Consider the following 20,900-nt stretch of genomic DNA (forward strand, 5'->3'; position numbering starts at 1 on the left):
TGAGGTTATTTCAGTATATACCAGTATTTCATTTTAACTCAGCGTCCCTTTGTCAAGGTCTTGTTTTAGGAGTATCCTGTTCAGACACACACTTAAGCTCATAGCACATTGGCTACACATTTTTTAACGGCCAATTATTCACTTTACTTGGCACACTTGACATATGAGTAACGATCAATTTACAAGGTTTTACACATCTGATGTCGGTCAAAGATGACTGTATGGTTCCTAAAATCTCATCACTGCCTGATTTCATTCTTTAATTTCAAAACATCAACATATCTGTGGTCAGCAGGAAGGCACCAGTGAGCAACAACAGTCTTCCAGTTTCTGGCTTGTGTGTTTCTCAGCAAAAAGGAACACTTGTACACACTTTCATCCTGGTTTATTTGTTTTTACAGAACAAAGAGAAAGGAAAAGCAAATATTAAAGATAAATAATACAGGAATTTATACTTATTCTATACTAGAATATGAGCAAATCAAAAAACAGTTAAATTAAAAAGTCCAAGATAGTTTAATATTAATTTCTTTACACTTTATGTTCCAGCAAGTCCTAAAAGACAAACAAAAAGTTTAAAAATAAAAATAACTCTTGACCCCAGGGCTCCTCTTCCAACTCAAGCCTGTTCAACCTCAGCTGTCTGAACTCCAACATGGCCATTTTGTGAAATTTCCAGAAGCAGGTGTGAACGTGACCATGTGAAAGAGACGGGTGTAAATTAGAGGCAGTCCGTGTAGAGGATTTCAAAGAATTTGTTCTTCTTGGAGCGTCTGCTCAGTCCAAGCTAAGCAGGGTTGGTCTTTTTTTAAAGAAGTTACTCACTCATAACAGCACTGTCTTAACTACCACTGCCAGGAACACAAAAGATGTACAACAAAACTTCAGACACTCTCTGTCACACACACACACACACACACACACACACACACACACACACACACACACACACACACACACACACACACACACACACACACACACACACCTTGGAAGAGGTTGGAGTTGAGGAGAAAGTAGAAGGCTGTGGATAAACCTTCCACCCACACCTGAGAAGCCACTGAAGACCGAGCAGCCAGCCTTCATATCATGCTTCAGACTCCAGCCTGTGGAGAACTAGAACTGATCAAACGGTCTCTAAAGTCCAGAGTCCAGGTTAATGCTGAGTGCAGTCAGACAGTTAAAAGCACACTTAGATCCCAGAGTCTCTCCGACCATTTCAGGTCAACTTCCCTGCGCATAAATGGGATGTGATCAGAAGTGACTCCAACCTTCACATCATTGGCTTTGGCTCAGGAACACTCCTCCCCTATTCGCTGGCACGAGCGTCCGACCTTGCGCTCCAGCTTCACCATTTTCCTCACGGCTTCCTGCCGTCCACGACCCTGGTGATCGAACACACAGTCGTGCTGCTCAGGAAGACGATGCCGCATGCAGAACACATAGCCTACCGAGACAGAGAGAAAAATAAATCACACCAGCTGCAATGACTGCAGGTTCAACCATCACAGATTACTCAAGTGGATTCTGGTAGTGTTCTGATCTTAGAAAAATGAGTTTAATTTAAAGTGCTGCACACATGTTCATATAACACTGTGGTGGGTTTCAATCTGCCAAAATGACCATGCGATAGAATAGGGTATGACTTCTGTTTCATTTAAAAAGTGCTCTATATAATGTTCATATGACCCACAGTCATTCTGACAGACTGTAGTACACTACAGGAAGTGTAGGAGGTGATATGACTTATACTGCATCATTTACAAAGTGCTTTATAATGTTCATAGAAAAATAATGCTTTTAAATGATATTTAAATGAGTCGGTTCAGGCCACAATATTTGGTGAGAGGGCTAGCAGAGATAAAAACTACCAAAATGTTAGACATCCCCCAAAAAAACACAAACACACACCTTTGTACAGTGTGTCCGTTAATATGACCAACAGCATGACAATATTATTAACAATAATTATTATAAGTATTAACTAGCGTGTTGCCAGACAGCTCGACTACTCCATTGAGTGAAGAGACGGTCAATCCCTTCATTCCAAGGAAAGGGGAAAATTATTTATTTATTTTGGCCAGTCTCTGGGAGGCAGAGTTTGATTATTGATATTACCACAAGACCTCAACATCAACTGACATATTGGTCAGACATTCTGAAAGGTGGCAATAGAAAAGTGAAAGCCACTGAAGGCAGTGAAACTAATTTCTGAATAGGTTTCTCAGTTCCAGGAAAAAAGCAGCGCTTGCATTCTGTGTTTGAGTGCAGTGGGCTGTACACACCGCAGCGGCATGAGCCCAGCTCCTGCTGTACCAGCTCTAGTTTGCTCTGGCAGCGGAAGCAGCGGCGGCGGCTCTTCTGTTTTTGCTCCTCTTGAGAAGGTCGAGGTTTCTTCCTCACAGACTCCTCATCTAGAGAGATCACACAAAGTAGTGAGAGTGAGGTCAGAACATGACATGTCAACTAAAAGTATAGAATAAATAATAAAATAAAAGGGCACAAAAGATTAACGGTCCAGCAAGCACAGCCACGTTTCAGCGCTAGAGGTATACCTGAGTCGCACGGCCGTTTAGCAGATGTGCTGAGGGGGACTGTGTGTAATGGTCCTGAGGTGGAGAAAGGGGGGGGGGGGGGGGGGCGAGAGAGAGAGAGAGAGAGAGAGAGAGAGAGAGAGAGAGAGAGAGAGAAAGAAACACCATTAGAACTTCTAGACAGAAAAACACACAAATGGCTAGCCAACAATTTAAGCAAGTGGCTCTTTTATTAATGAGCACTTAAAATGTAAATTTAGTGCCTGGTTATTACCCTGCACCCTGAATGCTAAACACATACAACACAACAATCCGCTATGAGACATGATCAAATTTGTGATATTCGCCTTTATTATACAAACCAGTTAAATATTAGTTTAGACTGAAGCAGAGAGTCCGCTGTTATCAGCTCACAAGGCCACTCTGAATCCAAAGTCCTTCAACACAGAACCAAATAAAAGAGAAACAGATTCCTGCTGCCATTATAACCTTGCAGCTACCTTGTGTACAGGAAACACAAGATGATACATTTTGTCAGCCATTATCCACGTTCATATTTGAAGGAAAACAAAAAACACTGGGGTTCCCATAAATGCCTAGCTACAAATCTTCTGCATTTCTCTCCGTGTGAAAGGAAACTAAGAAATAACATGTAACTAAATGTGATTTAGATTTAGTCTCATATGCTGAATGCCGCAACCACACAGCTCAGGAGAGAGGTACTTTGAAAGGAGATGCAGAGTTAACATAATTCAGTCTTCTGTGATGAAGATTGGGTGCTGATTTGGGATTAAATGACCACTGCGCATTGTGTGCCTCAGGAGAGAAGTGGGATAGGGTGTTGGAAGGGTCAACAATGGCTTCTGCACACAGACCCTACATGATAGACTTGTCTGCATTAAAAGACCAAATGCAACCACTAAATAATATGTCTGCGCTGCCAAGCATGACATTACAAGCAGCATATATACACTATAACACTTGCTATTCGTTCTAAAGTAGTCTTTGTGTTAACCCTGCTAAGGTAATGCTAATTTACCTTACTCTAGAAAGCAGCATTTGCCTGACACATCAGCATAAAGCTAATGGCTGTAATAAAGCTAATGGATTTTAAAGCATAGCTTTAGAATAACTGCAGATATTCGACTGATTAGGCAAAAAAAAAATTATAAAATAAAATCTGAAGGGTGTTTGTGACAATGTGCTGTTCCAACAGTCTTCAGCATGGACAGATGTTCATAGTTGCCACCTTAAATCTCCAGCAGGTGGAGCCAAAGCCCTTACCTTCCTGTGAAGCGAGGTCAGACCGTTTAGTTGTGTTCTTTTCTGAGCACTTCGGTACTGCCAGTGAAGCCGGGCCTGTATTACTACCACTACTGCTGCTGGCTTCACTACTGTAGACAGACAACTGGCTACTTCCAGACACTGGACCAGACTTTGTGGTACATTCAACCTCCGGCTGTTTCTTCTGGACATCTGAAAGAGGAGCACAAGACACTTAAATGCCTTTAAAATAGGACACATACCTGTTAAACCCCTCTCAACCGAACTGGAGAAGACATCCTCCATTTCACACAAAACAGGACACATCTAGACTGTAGAGAGCTGCTGCAGAATGATCTTTTATCACTCACCACTGCTTTTACACGTCAAGATAAAACTTGAATATTAATTAATGTTAATGTTGTGAATTTAAAATGGCAGTAATTTAATACCTAAAATAAAGGATTTTTAATTAAAAAACTTTAGAATTATTTTAAAATTAAAAGTCTGCTTCTGCCTTTAAAGTGTTCATTTACGGTCAGTCTGAATATAAATTGCTTAATATTTGCTTAAAGAGATCAGCATCTTTAGAAAGCATGGTACAAATAAGTGAGGAAAAAAGCCAAAAAAAAAAAAAAAAAAAAAAAAAAAAACCTAAACCTAAATCATGACTTTAGTTTTTCCTCTTTTTAAAATTGTGCAAGTAAGAGACACCTGATCAGACGTCTCAGCTCATTACTAAACCCCTCAATCGCTGAACTGGGTGTGTTTTAACAAACAAAATACTGAAGTCGGCAGTGAGGCAATCTGAGTCTTTAGATCATGTCAGACGGTCAGAGAGGGAGTCACGGCTTTTTCACCAGAAAAACAAACATGAGGTCATGTGCACATTAGCTTACGTTCCAACATAATGGCATGTCTTTCTCACAGACATGTCATGAGTTTCTTCACTTTTGGAAAGAGATGAACTGTAGAAAACTTACCGGCAAAACATTTAGAGCAGAGGTTCATGGTTTTGCTGGATCTGCAGAAACAAACAAAACAAAACCCTTTACATTTCAACCAGATGCTCATTCTAAAACTTAAAGTAGAACTAAGAAGAATTTAATGCAATAATGCAAATCATTATTTGAATTATTAAATGGATAAGATGACTGAAGGTCAGAATTGTTCACAGTGGCAGTGAACTAAACCAGAAGACTTTTTTTGGCCGTTTGACAAACAAAATGGCAATAATCACGGTGAGCCCTGGTTCCCATCACCAACATTGTAAAGTCAGTGAATTTCTCTACAACGAAAGCTTCATAATTATGATGGCCATCAAACACTTTACACATCATTTTGCTGCTCTTGCTCGCTTAGGGTGCTGGAAACGATTTCTTTTAGCAACTCTTGGAGTTTAAGATTCTGCTAGCACAGGTTTCCCAATGGTTGATTAACATCTTAGAGGCTGCTCTTACTAGAAGACAAAGACATCCAGAAACTCTATTCTGTAGCATTACTACAGCTGACATTAGCTCTAGATATTTCCCTCCCCATCTTAACAGGTTGAGCTACTTAAACATACCAAGGACGTTGAGGGGTCCTACTCTTACTGAAACCAACGAGTTACAGCTACAGGAACCCCTGCCTTTAGTCTCATCAACAGCAAGTAGAAGTAAACATGGTCTAAATGTGTGGTGAGCTCACTGGGAGGCACTAATGCCACACAGACACCTCAGGCTTTATTCAGTGTCCTTTGGTTATGTACATCTGAAACGTGAGCTAAAACAAACATGTGAGCCTGAGGCCAGAGTCCTGAGCCATTTATGAACACTGAAGCAATCTGTAACTACACACAAACACAAGATAAACGGACTGATAGGGCAACTTCCATAAAACAGACGTCTGTTTTTTAAAGTTTAAACAAGTTAAAAGTCCCTTACTGAATCTCAGGATTGTCTTTCGGGCTATGCTATGCTAACATTTTTCACATTATTTGTGCTACAGAATGCTGTTAACTAGAGCTGGGCAATATGACTATTTTATCGTATTGTGATAAATTTTGTTATCGTGGTCCACAATATGCATTTATGAGTGTATTGTGGATACAGTCAGAGCACTGATTATCTGCACTTTTCATTACCAAGACTGCAATCAGTTTTATTTAATTCAATGGAGTGCAGCATATTGAGTAAAAAAAAAAAGATACTCCGTATGGAAGAGTATTTGGATAGCAGTTTTTAAAAGTGTCACATTGGTGTATTTTGTCTACATAATACTTATAATACATAATATTGTAATATAAAGTTTCTACATATTTTATTTCCTGTATGGAATTAATTCGTTTATTCACACTTTAAACATCAACACCTGAAATGTAAACGTCTGCCTACTTATATACCAAACAGAGAGGGGGACTGTTCACTTCCTACATGCTGAGTAATAAGAGGGGGGGGGGGGGGGTGTTGCAGCCCACACCTTTATTTCACAATCCTGAACTGAGCATCATATCACTCACACACACACACACACTCAGAGCAGACATGGGCAGACTCCTCCCTCTGGAAATCTGGAAAACAATGGATGTTTATCCAGGTGATGACGTCACCAACTGAACTCTCAAGTCCACAAACGTCATCATTTCTCCATTTCTAACTGGATCGGTTTTGATAAGCCAGCTAAAACTGGCTATACGCAATACACTGCGCAAGTTACTTCAAAATTGTCCAGTTCAAATGTATAAAACATACAGTACCGTGTGAGCGGCCATGTTTTAAAACTCTACTATTTAAAATTAAAATTCAGCGACCAGCTGGAGGGGACATATTGGAGCATTTTTAAAAATAACACCACAAGTCTGGGCTTGACTCACACTCCCATCTTTTGGTTTGTGTTTATTACCCCAGGAACATGAACGAAACAGCCATACACAGCTGAACCCAAAACAGGACAAACTGGAAGCCCACTGTGTACTATTCAGGTCATTGTAAGCAGCAGGACAGCACAGTGGGCATGTGGGAAAGGGCTGGAGGGGCCCACAGTCTTGAAACCAAATGGGCTTTGTTTGTTTGTTTTTTTTTTTATTGCTGTTTAGGGAAAAAACAGAAAGGTGACAATGAAAAACCGGTGACCGTGTCCGAACATTTTTAAATCTCTTGTTGCTTCTGAACAGGCATTTCTTGACTAAAACAAGAAATTTCTACATTTTTTCTCGTACCCTAAATACAACTGATTAACCAAGACACCAGTAAAGAAGCCATCATGACGTCTTAACTGCATCCATGCTTTGGTTCATGTTTATAAATAACACTGTGCCAAACTCCACACAAGCAAGTCTATTAGAGATTAGAGAACTCCACACAGTTCAAGGTGGGTGTGAGTTAGGACCATGCTAATTGCTGGGGTCTTAGCCTTCATTACATGTTACACTTGCAGTTTGTGGTTTGGCTTAAGTGTATGCTAACGTGACATTTCCAAATTTCTAAAAAGGGCATAAGTAGGTGTTAAGACCACAGGTGTGTGCAGGTATCCCATCACTGCAGGACAGGCAGGTAAATGCTGGCATTTAAGTGACGTTAACATACTTTTAGTATTCTCCAGAACTCCATTAACAGGCTGAAATGAGGGACATACAGCCTAACTAGCCCACTGCCATTCTGATGTGGTACTCAGTTAAGGGTGAGTTTAGGGTGCTGCGCACTGTAAATGTGTAATTTCACACATTTGAGACATAAGATACACTTAAAGTTACCAGAAAATGCAAGAACACAGGCCAGTACACAAAACCAATTCATGGCAGACCAGCCGTTTCCTAAAGCAACATTCCCACCCCAGTCCATACAAGGGGAGCAAGTTATTTGTAAGGTCATGGGGGGGAAAAAAACCCTTTGCAGATATCCATCTAAACTACACTGAAATTTAAATTAGTGTTTGACAGCTTTTTAAGTGAGACATCACATATGTAACAGTCTTAAAGGCACAGTAACATACCCAGCCTGTTGCCTGCTTTATACTAAGAGTGGAGTACTGCATGACACTGTGTGGATACTGGCACTTAACTACAGAATCATATCCGCAACAGAGAACATTGACACCATGAAACTGTTCTGGACAGAAACATCATACTGGTGGGGCGTTTCATGCTTGTGACAAGCGGTAGCCGGCAGCCTGCTATTGAATCTGCAACCAGTAACCCGAGGGGTGTCCGACCTAAAAAACGGCTGTTCAACGGTTAATATAATCAGTACATAAACCGATCATACTGAATGGCTGAATGTTTGCTCCAACCAAAAAAACGAAGCCCATCTTAACCGTAAAACAAAACACGGAAAGGCCTGTAAAGATTTGTAGACACCTAATCGAGCAGTTCATTTAGAAAGAGTTATACTCAGTATTAACAAATACTCAAGAATCGGGTAATGATATCAGAATGGAGAAAGTGGTGTTAGCGCACCCCTAATAAGCAGAGGTCAGAAAACAGATGTTAAATAATGACTATTATTAATACGCAAGATCAGGGCCCTGTAAGGTAGATATAACACAGCAGGCCCAAACCCAGATTGCCCACAGGAAATGAAGTGATCCCTGCTGAGCATGAGCCAAGATTAGTACTTTCTAAGAACGCAAGTCCTCTGAAAAGTATCGACAGGCTATGCTTCTCCACCAACACCTCCAGACATCTAGCCCTTTAGAGGACTGTCCGCCATGAAAAGCCTGAAGGAAAAACAGCCTGTCAGGTGCTGGACGACTGAAAGCAGGTGCTGCCTTGCAGCAGCACAACTTGTCTTTATTCTCCCAGAGTTTAGCCATGTCTTGTGTTTGGCCTACAGAGCCAAAAACAGACCAGCCCCTCCCTACTTGACGGCAAAAGACAAGGTCGTGGAATGAACTTCCCATGGTTGCTTAAACAGACTTTTCTTCTCCAAAATTTCCTTTACATGAATATCAATATTCGTCATTTGACTAAATTACACAACCCCCCTCCCCTCCCCTCCCTACTTAAATGCCTACGTCAGTGTGAGTGTATGTACCCAGTTCATTTCTAAAGGACCCTTTATTAAGGTCGTGCAATCCTGTGGAAGTAAGCAGGCTGATGTTGTGGTTGTTACTGTGTCTTTAAGGCTGATGAAGGTATATAAGTGAGCTGTGTCCTGATGGGCAGCCCAGTCCTGAGTCTCATCAGAAAGCAGTGAGGGCTGAAACACCCTTGAGAACTGATACTAACCAGACGGATAAAGTGTGTTTGCTGAGGCTTTTCCTGACACTAGTGAATTTAAAATGGGGTTAAAGTTGGACTCTATTGGGGTGAAATACATTCTGAAACTTTTACAAATGTTTAACAAGTACATGAAACTCATTTTATTGTGAAAACAGGAAACGTGAGGTTTGCCTCATGGGCTTTGTGTACCTGTAGCTCACGCCAAGCCCCAAAGACACCAAACACTTCGCTGAGACCCAGCCCAATCCAGTATTTACACACTTACTGAACTTGTTTAACACCCAGCTATCTAACTAGCTAGCTAACATATCTACGAGTTACACACTACAAAGTTATTTTAAGGGGAAACTTCGGGGAACTAAACCCAGGCCATTTTCTGCCTTCGCTTGAAAGCCCTACCAGTGGGAGTCATTAGCTACAGCCCCAGCAGGAGCGGACTGAACTCACACAGAGAGATTTCTGTCCTTCCAAATGCAGCTGGCTAGATATCTCCCCCAACCCCCATCCGGCCACGACGGCACAGCAAAGGCTACTGCTTCAAGCCGGTCGATTTTCATACCAAATCCCTGCTTTGTTTACATGTAAAAAAAGGTAAAAACGAGAGAAACTCACCCCCAGAATCCGCAGGGGCATCGAGGCTGTAAAGCCGGCGCTTTGCTGCGCTCACTGTCCTCCATGGAGCCACGCAAGACCGAGGATGAAGCTGAGGCCTGCTGCTTAAAGATGATTAACGACAAAAATAAGTACAGATATCCCCTCCTAAACGTTAGCCTAAGCCACCGGCGAGCTAAAGCGGCACTAGGTTAACAGAGAATCGCGTAAAAGCGAAGAACCACGCCGCCGGATTTTAGGTGCCCGAGTGGGAATCAGTTACTGAAATCAACGCGATCAGCTGGAGGGGATATACCACAGCCTCGCGGAGGGGGTGGCGCAAACGATGGATTAAATACAAGCGATAGAAGTATGCTCGTAACCATATCTTAATTTTATTCGTGTGCTAAAATAAGTCAAGTAAAACACTTTAATTAGGTTAAGTTAGGATACATCTACGTCCAGCTTAAAAAGTGGACAGAAAGCGCGTACTCTTCCCCCCGTGTGTGAGAATGGAAGCGGCCGTATTAGTTTTCAGTACTACAAAGCTCGTTTAAAGGGCTTGAGCTGCTCAGGCAGGAGGGATGGGCACCGGCGACACCGCCGATTTCCTCTTCCTTTACCACTTCTAATGACGGTGTATTTTTACATCCCATGGAGGAATGTAGGCACAGTAAGGCTAGTGAATCCTGATAAAGAGGATTTTAACGGCCTATATAGAGAAGAAACAGTAGTAATTTTACTGTTTACATGCAGAAATAAGTGCAGAACTTCAGTTATTCTCACTAAATATGATCAATACTGGCACACCAACAACTAAAACTAATAATCACTGAGGCTACTGAACATTTTGTTTTGATTTACTCACTTAAGAGTTTACAAAGAAAACATTAAAGATATCTAACAATCATAACTTTAAAATAGATAAATGAATATTTTAACTGTCTCGTGTAGATCTCCCAGATCTACTAGCTAAGTAATATAAATGTTGTTTATCTGAATGATTATTAGGAGATTCCGATTTATCCGTTTTATGGACACAGCCTGGGGCTGTTTTGTTGCTGACATGGTTGTGGGTTCGATACCTGGGCTCGGCAAGCTGCCATTGTCGGGCCCTTGAGCAAGGCCCTTCACCCTTTCTGCTCCCTTAGTGCAGCAGCAATGGCTGCCCACTGCTCCGGGCATGTGTGCTCACTTCCAGTTCCTGTGTGTATGTTTGTGTTCACTGCACGGTTAGGTTAAATGATGAACGTGGTTTCCTTGACAGAGTAAAATAGCAACATTTTTCTAAATCACTATTCACACATTCTTCCCATAGACACAAACTACTTTGACCTGGAGTTGCTTTTTTTGGGGCATGACACAGAGTATTGGTCTGTCAATTAGCCACAACAACTGATATCTGAAGGGCTTCTTTAGTTTAAAGTAGAATGTGCTAAGCTAACATTGCTAACAAATGATGGGCTTTGACTGTCACCAATCTCACCTCTGTTACTACACTCACAAAAAAAGGCTGAGGCTCGATTATTAAAAGGAAACACTGGAACATTCGATCGATCTGTCCACCCCATTCAGACAGACAAATCAGTGAAACCATGGGGCCTTCCAAATCTGACAAAATTTCATTTATTCAGATTAACACAAGTACAAATGAGAACATGCATACACAGCCTTTAAAAAGCTTTCCTTCATAATGAATAAAGTTTCTATCTACCTAAAAGTCTTGGAGGCTTCTCAGAAAACGAACCATGCAGACTGCAGTGCAAAAGTCAACATTTAATGCTCATATTAAATGCAGATTAAACATGAGAAGAAACTAGGGGAAGAAAAAGGGCAGGAAAGAATTAGAAAAAGGCCTGTAAGCATAGTCAAACTCTCGAAATCCACTGCACTCCTAAACTTGGAAGACCAGTTAAGACTAGCAGAGAGCGGACACAGTGTAGAAGGTTCAGTCTCAGCAGGACGCAGCAAAACGAAGCCCTACAAAGCACACAAAGCACGTAGCTAACTACTCATCTAAGTAAGCATTGAATTGCCATTCACACTCTGGCTAAAAGTTTAACAAGCAGTGGCTGAGAGCTCCAAGTAGTACCAAAAGGCTTTAAATCCAATGCATAACTTGGTTAAGCCCACTTCAAATTCCAAAGTGCACATGGATCTTAAAGAAAGGTATTTGTCAATGCAAATATCGAAATACTGAATCCTCAACTTACACAGCAATTTAAGCAATATAATAAAGAAAATCTGAATAAATACAATAAATGTTTTAAGGGGTACAGTAATTTAAGAAGAAACCACATACACAATATCTAAGTAACACAATATCCACTAATAAATAAGACTGCAGCAATCAGATCACAAAACAAATTAAAATAATTATAACGTTTCAGTAATACAAGAGCTTATTCCTAATCAAAACTGGATGAGTATTGCTGTATAAATAAACAGCAAAATGCATTACGAAATCCTACAGATGCCACAATGCTGCCACAAGGCATTACTTAAGTGCTATTCTACTGACCACCACTTCTCCCTCCTTTCTGTGAAAATACTGTGATGCTTCCTCGGGTCTATAGCTGACATCCCATTATTTATATGATTATGTAAAAAGTTAGCAGCGTATGCCGTGTCCACGGCAGCACGAGGCCGTGCCTGTGACGTCTCCGTTTCAGTGCTGTGCAGGTAAGGATGATGACGACGATGATGACGAAGATGAAGATGCCTGTGACGGCAGCAGGCTGTGTGATCGAGCAGGTCGCGGAGGCCGGACCTGCTGGGTGGATGAGCCGGAGTCAGGCCAGGTATTCCCTGGACTCCCTTCTTTCACCTCAGTGTCCAGCTGAGCAGGACATTCAAAGTGTACACAGTGGAACACCTGCAGATACAAAACAGTCAGGCAGAAAAGAAAATGAAGGAGCCTGAAGGTTTTTCTGAATAATTCATTTTGGTTTCCAAAGAACTTCAGTGCAGTGTTTAAAGTTTGAAGAACTGATAGAGAACCTTGAAATTAGGAAAAGCGTTAACAGGGATCCAAGGGATTCTTCTATGAGTTAGAAGGGTTTTCTCTATCACTCCAAAGACCCCTTTAGTCACCATTATTTTTAAGAGACTTAAAGGGTTACAAAGTTGCCCTCAAATACCTCACATTACACTTTTCTGAAGCCTCTTTTCACACAAGTACTTTTATCCTGGATATTTACTAGCATTTAAACAGGAAGGGGTTCAGTGTGAACACAAGCTGGTGTGAAAATACCAGTAAAGTGGCACTGGCAGTTTCCAGCAGAGTGGAACTTTAACAGCACTCCAGCTTAACAGCTGAGCGTTTAAGTTCAGTGTTGGAAGTGCTTAGCTTTCAAGTGTGAATAGGGGACTGGAAATATTGCAGGTATATGTTGTCTGCAAGTTAAAAAGTAGGTTTAGGCCAATTAATGAGAGCCTGCAAACAACAACCACCAACGTACACCAACCGGCTACTAATAAAAATTACCTCCTAACAGTAGTCAGCATGTTAGCTTCCTTTCACCCTGTTCTTCAATGGTCAAGACCCCACAGCATCACCACAGAGCAGGTAGAATTTGGGTAGAGGTCATTCTCAGAACTGCAGTGAAACTGACTGACATGGTGGTGGTGTATTAGTGTGTTGGGCTGGTACGAGTGGATCAGACACAGCAGTGCTGCTGGAGTGCTTAAACACCTTGTGCAAAAAGTAGGAGAATCTGCTTCATCTGCTGCTACACAGTTTGTGTTGGACATCCTCAAGTCCTTCATCAGGGCTCACAGGACGCTGCTCACAGGACACTGTTGGCTGTATATTTGCGGATGGTGGACTGTTCCAAGTCCTGCAGTGATGCTAAGGTGTTTAAAGACTCCAGCAGCACTGCTGTGTCTGATCCACTTGTACCAGTGCAACACACACTACTAACACACCACCACCATGTCAGTGTCACTGCAGTGCTGTGAATGACCCACCGCCAATATAATGGTCCTGTGAGGTCCTGCCCATTGAAGAACAGGGTGAAAGTATGCAGAGAAATGGATTGATTACAGTCTGTAATGTACAGATCTACACAGTGCTCCTAAATGGGAAGTTGAGCTGATAAAATGTAGAAACAAAAACGTGGTTTTAATGAAGTGGATGATCGGTGTATAGTAACTGCATAAGCTGCATATTAACAAGGAGTTGATTGGATGGCAGCTCACTATGCCATTATTTTATTTACTGTATTAAAAAAAGCACTGCGAATGTATCTCCAAGTACTGTAACATTAATAAATATTTAAACTTAAATAATGTCTTCCTACCTCGTTTGCAGTGTTGTGTGTTCCCACAATGCGAATAAAAGAAGCTGCATGTTTGTCAAACTTCAGCGTCTGCCAGGATCTGTGTTGCAGACAGGACAGAGGTGCGATGAGTGTAAATTTGTGAGTGTGCAAAGGCATGATTCAAGACAGAAACAGATGCAAGTACTCACCGACATGCCACCTTGGTGCGATCTACTACTTTAGTCCAGTGCTGCTGATTGGCAGAAACTTCAATGTAGTAACTGTAGGAACGCTCATCACAGTCCCACAGCAACAGACTAAATGTTACAAGGAGAACACGTTCCATTTACTGCTTCAGAGGTACAGAGAAAACTTAAGCTTTTACAAAGTGATATCTAACACTAAAAACACATTCAGTTTAATCCAGCACAAACAAAGAGTGCTTGAATGTGTGCCTTGTGTTCATGATGTTTGACCTTAGAAGAGACTAAAGGGAGATAAAGTTTAAGATTTTGATTTTGATTCATCAGTGTATTCTGAAACTGCTACACCCTGACTTTATGAACATCAGTAACACACATGCACCACTCACTCCCTCTTACCGCAGAGAGTCGAGGATGTAAGGCTGTGCGAGCTGGATCACAATAGCTCCGGAGCCCAGCTGGTGGCAGGTGTAGCCCGAGTCCCAGTCATAGTTGCGCGTGTCTCCGTTCAGCAGGGCGTTCCGACTGCGGCTCACTCCCTCTACCACACTCGCACACGCTGAAATAGTGGCTACATTCTCAGTGGCCACTGCAGAGACACACACAAACACATAGCACTGCATTACAACACTGTTCATAGAGTCATTTTCACACCCTTACCATATCTGAAGAATTGAAAACCATGTCTAGGGGGATGTTAGGGTGATTCCTTGGTGGAAATGGGCCAAACAATTATTGTTAATATTTGTATACTTTATCACTGCTTATGCTTGCAGTCTGCCTACAGCATAATGATAATAATAATAATAAGAAGAAGAAGAAGAAGAAGAAGAACAATAAAGTATAATAAAATGAACAATATACCAAAGAGGAAGAAAATACAAATGTAAAGAATAACACAAAATAATTAAGCAAAACTAACTGATGATATTTATATGCAATCGTGAATAATTATGCTTTAAGACACTTTTAAAGGGTGGTTCAGTAATTGCTTAGTAAAAAGTGTAAGTACTCAGTAATTCAGTGTAGTGAAGTGTAATGGCGTGTATTCAGACTCCCAGTACCCTCACAGAAAGCACTTATTTTGGAAATCTTGTCTGGAATATAACAATAAATTGCTGAGTCTCTTACCCAGAAGCCCTTTCTCAAGAGTGAAGGGGCGCTGAGTGAACATGCACTCGAAGGCCACAATATGGAAGACCTTGTTTACAGTGTTGTGTGTTCCAACGATGCGCACATACCTGCATCACAAACATCATGTGTGCCTTTAATTGACTGTCAACCCATAATGGTGGAAACAGGACTGTGTCAGTCATCTGTCTGGATAACTAATAAACCATGGTAACAGACAGCGGTGGTAAAAACTGATAATGTTTTGGTAAACACAAACAAATTAATAAAACATATCACTGTTATACAAGATATATAAAAGAAATAAAGGAGGGGAATGTTCATCGGTTCATATCAGAATGGAATAGCTCATAATGCTGTACATGGGAAGGTCCACCATTCAATAAACATCTCTGCTGAAATTGCTGAAATACACTTGTGCTGCATGCATTAATAGCCAGAATACAATTTAACAATTTAAGATACACACTACAAACTACAGACTCCCCCTACATATCACGTTATTGTAGTCTCCATCTATCTATAAAAACTTTGTGTAAACTGAGAATGCTAATTTTAATACAGACATGGAAGCATGTGGACAATAATAATAATAATAATAATAATAGTAAAAATAATAGTAATAATAAATAAATGAATGAATAAATGAATGAATAAATAAGTAGTAATAAAGAGTCAATAGGGTCAGTAGCCCTATTGAATACCTAATGAGCTGGCTATGAATAACTGTATGGCAGGCTCTGTGAAGAAAGACTTTACCTGCACACTTGAGGAGGAAAGTAAAGATTCTGCCAAGAACGGCAAAGGAACTTGGAGTGATCCACCACTCGCACCCAGTCCAGCTCATCCATTGACACCTCTATATAATATGAATATGACCTACAGAAAGAGAAAAGATTATAAAAGCTAATGATAGAAATGATTTGATGCAGTACTCTCACATTCATGTAATCATTTAAGCCAGGCATACACTTTGTCCTTTTAAACCCGTTTTCAAATTTGTCAACGTAACATTTTTTATGTATAGTGTGCCATATTCTGCTGAATTGTGTGCTTGCATGTAGACAGAACTCTGCCTAGGGGCTGCGTTCTATCACCTAAGAACAAGTATGCCTGGCTTTTATAGACTTTTCACCCCCAAAGATTAAAAATAAATAAATAAAGTGGATATTTTGGGCAAATCAATGCTTTCATGTCTTTTGTAATGGAGGTGTGACGTGGAAGGGTGGTGTACCTGCTGTCCCTATCCCACAGCAGGATACGGATGTGGTTGATGATGAAGGCCTGGCCGAGCTTCACCTGGATCCCCGCTCGGCCGTCCTCTTCAATGGGGTGTCTGGAGAAGCCGTGGTCCAGGTCATAATTCTGTGTGTCTCCATCAAGCAGTGCAGACTTGAGCTCACCTTTTACCACCTGAGCGCCGTACTTCATCGTGGCAATGTTCTCCTCAGGAACTACACCAACACACAAACACACACACACACACACATTCAAACACAAACAGTACGGACAGTGTACAAAGCATTAGGTTTCATTTTCATTTCACAAAACGTACACACAATTTATAATTCAGGATTCACACATAGCACATTCATAGCACTGAAACCAGTCATATGAATAATTATTATTGTGTGTTGACTGAAAAATTGCACAATTGTTTTATTTATTATTTAAGTATTTATTAAAAAAGAAAATACTATACAATGATAGAACTAGAAGACAATTTCCTAAAAACAACACTATGGTGCTGCTAAATGGTTACTGTGGCATCCCTGGTGGTTGTTTGGATGTTGCTAGGTGGTTGCTATAAAATCTCCAGCTATATGTTATCTATTACTTATCTTATTTAGAATTGTGAGGAGGACTTTAAGACATTCTGGATATTACTTTTAAGAACTTCAATTTCATATTTGAAGCTCCATTTGTCTTTCTGGACAAATTAAACATTTCTTAAATATTGCTTCATATTATAGAAAACACTGACTACTTATTCACGTGAGCACATGCCTAAATTAGGGATCATGAGCTTTAAACTGAACTCACTGAGCATGCCACGATAGTTCAGATCCATGTCTCTGCTTTCTGATCTCATCTTTATGGCATCCAGCAGATCATCAGGACTGACCAGCCCAGAGGGTCGCACTACATTCAGCATCTCCGTCAAGGTCATGAGCGGCAGGCGCACTGATGACATCACTTCCTGCTTGGCCTCTGCCTCTCCGCTCTGGCGACACCAGCGGCACAAAGCCTGGAATATTTCTTTCTCACTGGCTGCAAATGAATCCCTCCGGACCACCGTCAGCAAGGCCATCTGAGAACACACAGGAAATGAGTCCAGGGGAATCAGAAAAAGACATTAGCTAACAATATTGAACAGCAAAGAGAAGTGTGTGTATACCTGTATAACACACTGTTATCTATGTTAATTAACCTATTAACACTCTAAACTTTGCTACACACTAAGGTGTGTTACTCAGTAACTACAGGGAGAAGAGCCGGTGGGGCTATTCTTTAGTAATACAAGTTTGTTATAACACCTTCAGAAGGCTGTAATTAAATTAAGGGATTCAATTGCCAAACATACAAAAATTATTGTATTAATCAGATTTTGAATCCCATCGAAAACTCTAACTAATCTGCATCTACAACCTTCTTTCATGGTGATACCGCTCTCTTCAACATTTATGAGCAAACCAAACAAAATGTCTGAGGAGGGTTTCTAATTTTGCTTCTTTTTATTAATTACATTTTACAAATTGTTCTGTTTTATTAGTTAATCATATAACCTCCATCTCTGAGTATTGTTCAGATATTTAAAATGGTTGTTTTTGATGGCTGTTGTCACGCTGAACCGTACTCTACTGAACTGGCAGACTGTATAGCATATATTTTCACCTGGTCATGATAATGGCAGTGTGATCATATAGTGTCGCATCATGAGGTGTTACCTATATTAGCCTAGTAGCTCCAATGTAATACTAAAAAGCAAACTTCAAATCATGTATGCAATAGCCACATCACAGGAGATGCAATGATAAATTATAACAAGCATGTCATGCTACAACTGTAAATTCCTCACTGTTCTCATTTGCTATGAGACCATCTACCAATCTACCAGAGGCAGACTATATCTGCCCATTACCACTTATTTCACTCCAAACTTGGATATGTAGAGTGCATTACTAATATGATATTTTTTGGATTGTATGCTTTTTAGAAAAGTACTTTTATACTTAAACTGTAAGCAGCACAGTTTCAATACTTTGTGATCAGAGGAGTTTAGTTAGTAGTTAAATTAACAATGTCAACATAGCCCAACAGTTCTTTTACACTTTAACACACTTTACCAGACCCGCCCAGAACCAACGCTACCTTAGAGAGTGTGAGGAAGCCGTCTGAAGCCAGCACTTCTGGGGCATGCCGGTCCATGTAGGCACAGCAGGCAGCACTGAGCGTGCTTAGAGCATACAGCGTGGCCACGTCAAACACCATACACACGTTATGGGTGTTCAGGATGGTTCGTAGAAACTCAGATGTGGAGTCCTCCAGGAGCTGCAGGCCATAGCGATGAGCTAAACCCAGAAAGTCCAGCAGAACCTCCTCCCGAGCCACGCTGAGGCTGACCCGGCCTGTGTACAGATAACCCAGCAGCATGGAGAAGGATTCTGCTCGGGTCTCTTCCAGACACACCTCCGCCTGGGGCTGAGACTCCTTCATCCCACCATACAGCAGTGCTCTGCAGAGATGAATTTACAGCTGTCACTACTGACTTTATCAGGACTAGTGTTTAATGATCAAAGATCAAAGACTTTATTTAAAAATGAAAACAAATAGTTTAGATTGTACAGGGTCTGCAGGTCTTCAAGACTTACACAATTCCAGCGTTTTATTATAAATAATTTTGAATCAAATTCTGATCATCATGATGCACTTAATCGTTTACTCAGGAATCATAGTTGAATGAACTCATCATGAGGTTTGAGTTGTACACCTCTAGATGATGACCACATTTCATCCTACCCAGCTACCTGAAATAGTGACAGCGTGCTGCCAGTATGACACGATGGGCAGGAAAACGCTTCTCCTCCACCACGAAAGTCACGTCACTGTACTCCTCCCCCGGGATGAGTGCTCCCAGCTGTTCAGACAACAGATCAACATGATCGATCTCTGATATGGAGGTCAGAGGACGTAATGGGTGACTGCTGCTGCTCATCACCGCTGCGGCTGTAGCACCTGTCAGAGGAACAAGAGCGTCACAATAAAATTGCAATTACAATAAAACAAGGTCATTCATGGCCATTTATCTACTCCATGGGTCTCAGTTTAGTCCTCAGATGATCTTAGATGGTTCAATTTTTTTTTCTGTCATCAAAGCCGCATTATGTGAGAATTGGTAGTTCTTGCTCCTGAGCTTTCCTTAAAGTGGGGACGTGTAAGTTGTGCTTTGAACCACCGCTAAAGGACACGCTTTACACATGCATTTCTGAACAAACAGTTACAGAAGCAGCATCTGAAAGTGAAAGAATCATGTGGACAGACCCGGTAGAGTAATATTACAGAATTTTACACAGTGCAGGAGCTGGCGTTCAGAGCCTGGACTACCAACGACAGACATCAGTGGAGCATCAGCATGATTTTGAAGCAGTTACTTTAAGGGGAAAGTGATACATAATGGTGCTTTAACACACATAGGGCAGGCCATAAACATCTACAGGCTCTGGAGCTGGAGGTAAAGATGGCCCATTTTCTCTTTTCTAATACAAATATAGATATTATACGGATACCTCTGTCCATAACGACACAGATCTGACACTTAAAAGAGCAAGTTTAAAGTCACTGATTGTTTTAACACTGTAAACATATTCTCCTAGGTTGACCCCTCCGTTGTGGTGCTGGCTGAATGTGACTCTGATAGACTCTGCGGTCTCTCCTTCAAACACAGCGTTTAAACGGGGTTCAACGCGATACCTTCAGCAGGCTGTTAAAGGGCATTCGCATGAGGAACCGTGGACGAATTAACCAGCAGCAAAACCTGTAGCTAGATCTGTACAGCAACCTGTAGCTCTGGGTGGTTTGGGGAATTTTCCGTTCCACCTTAAACAGGCTGTCACTTACAGGCGCGCGGCTGTAGCTAGCGCTAGCTCGTGCTACCTGCTGCAGCATTTAAGGTGGAACAGACATTTTGATTAAAAGACCGCCTTTTCAGAAAAAAACTGAAATCTGCAAGTTCGCGTTTTACCCCGACAAAAGCTTTAGCTAAATAAACCAAGCAGGACTTAGAAAAAAGGCTAGCTAATCATCGCATGCCTCATAACCATCATATTAAGGTTTGCTGGAGGTTCAATCTGAATGTTTGCCGTCTAACGCGACTATTTAAAGTAAACCTGTGATGTGTGTTGAAACAAATTAAGACCGTGAAGCTGAAATCTGTAAATGTACAGTTAGCTACATTAATATATCTAGCTACATTATTAATTTCTCCTACCAGCTCAGTTCAGCTCTGTGTCCGCGCTGCTTTCTCTCTTTTAGACGTCCGATCTAGCTTCACCATAAAGGTCTGAGAGTCGAAATGTAAACTAAAAAGATAAAGCGGTGAACATCCAGGAAAATCCAGAAAACGCTGCAGTTTAAGAGTGTAAATGTGAAATTAGAGTGAGGTATTATAACACAGCTGTCACGAAGCGGTTCCCAACCCCACCCGGATGTTTTTGTG

The 20,900-nt window shown here is 41.1% G+C and overlaps 2 protein-coding genes across 2 annotated transcripts; both read right to left on the reverse strand.

Annotated features, from left to right (window-relative positions):
* Positions 1 to 363: 363 nt before the first annotated feature.
* LOC140535378 (AN1-type zinc finger protein 3 homolog) lies at positions 364 to 9,862 on the reverse strand. Its single transcript, XM_072656699.1, has 6 exons — positions 9,610 to 9,862; positions 4,781 to 4,821; positions 3,819 to 4,010; positions 2,556 to 2,609; positions 2,286 to 2,414; positions 364 to 1,447 (listed from the first exon to the last, which is right to left on the reverse strand). Exons 1-6 carry the CDS (start codon positions 9,672 to 9,674, stop codon positions 1,293 to 1,295), a joined length of 636 nt encoding a protein of 211 aa, XP_072512800.1. The 5' UTR covers positions 9,675 to 9,862; the 3' UTR covers positions 364 to 1,292.
* A 1,336-nt stretch (positions 9,863 to 11,198) lies between these two features.
* On the reverse strand, positions 11,199 to 20,890 carry LOC140535384 (BTB/POZ domain-containing protein 9-like). Its single transcript, XM_072656712.1, has 11 exons — positions 20,673 to 20,890; positions 19,213 to 19,420; positions 18,557 to 18,920; positions 17,228 to 17,495; positions 16,419 to 16,638; positions 15,944 to 16,063; positions 15,185 to 15,294; positions 14,453 to 14,642; positions 14,060 to 14,167; positions 13,890 to 13,968; positions 11,199 to 12,463 (listed from the first exon to the last, which is right to left on the reverse strand). Exons 2-11 carry the CDS (start codon positions 19,398 to 19,400, stop codon positions 12,257 to 12,259), a joined length of 1,854 nt encoding a protein of 617 aa, XP_072512813.1. The 5' UTR covers positions 19,401 to 19,420; positions 20,673 to 20,890; the 3' UTR covers positions 11,199 to 12,256.
* Between the last annotated feature and the right edge of the window lie 10 nt (positions 20,891 to 20,900).

Source organism: Salminus brasiliensis, chromosome 1 (genome assembly GCF_030463535.1).
Source record: "Salminus brasiliensis chromosome 1, fSalBra1.hap2, whole genome shotgun sequence".
In the NCBI taxonomy this organism is placed as follows: domain Eukaryota; kingdom Metazoa; phylum Chordata; class Actinopteri; order Characiformes; family Bryconidae; genus Salminus; species Salminus brasiliensis.

Bases quoted from the DNA above. Each gene is read 5' to 3' on its own strand.
- LOC140535384 (XM_072656712.1), bottom strand. From the start codon at position 19,400: ATGAGCAGCAGCAGTCACCCATTACGTCCTCTGACCTCCATATCAGAG. The intron at 15,295-15,943 runs GTAAAGTCTTTC...TTTGTGATGCAG, and splicing joins TTTCCTCCTCAAGTGTGCAG to GTATGTGCGCATCGTTGGAA. The intron at 14,643-15,184 runs GTAAGAGACTCA...GTGTCTCTGCAG, and splicing joins TCTTGAGAAAGGGCTTCTGG to TGGCCACTGAGAATGTAGCC.
- LOC140535378 (XM_072656699.1), bottom strand. From the start codon at position 9,674: ATGGAGGACAGTGAGCGCAGCAAAGCGCCGGCTTTACAGCCTCGATGC. The intron at 4,011-4,780 runs GTAAGTTTTCTA...CTCCTCTTTCAG, and splicing joins CTGCTCTAAATGTTTTGCCG to ATGTCCAGAAGAAACAGCCG. The intron at 2,415-2,555 runs GTATACCTCTAG...TGATCTCTCTAG, and splicing joins TAAACGGCCGTGCGACTCAG to ATGAGGAGTCTGTGAGGAAG.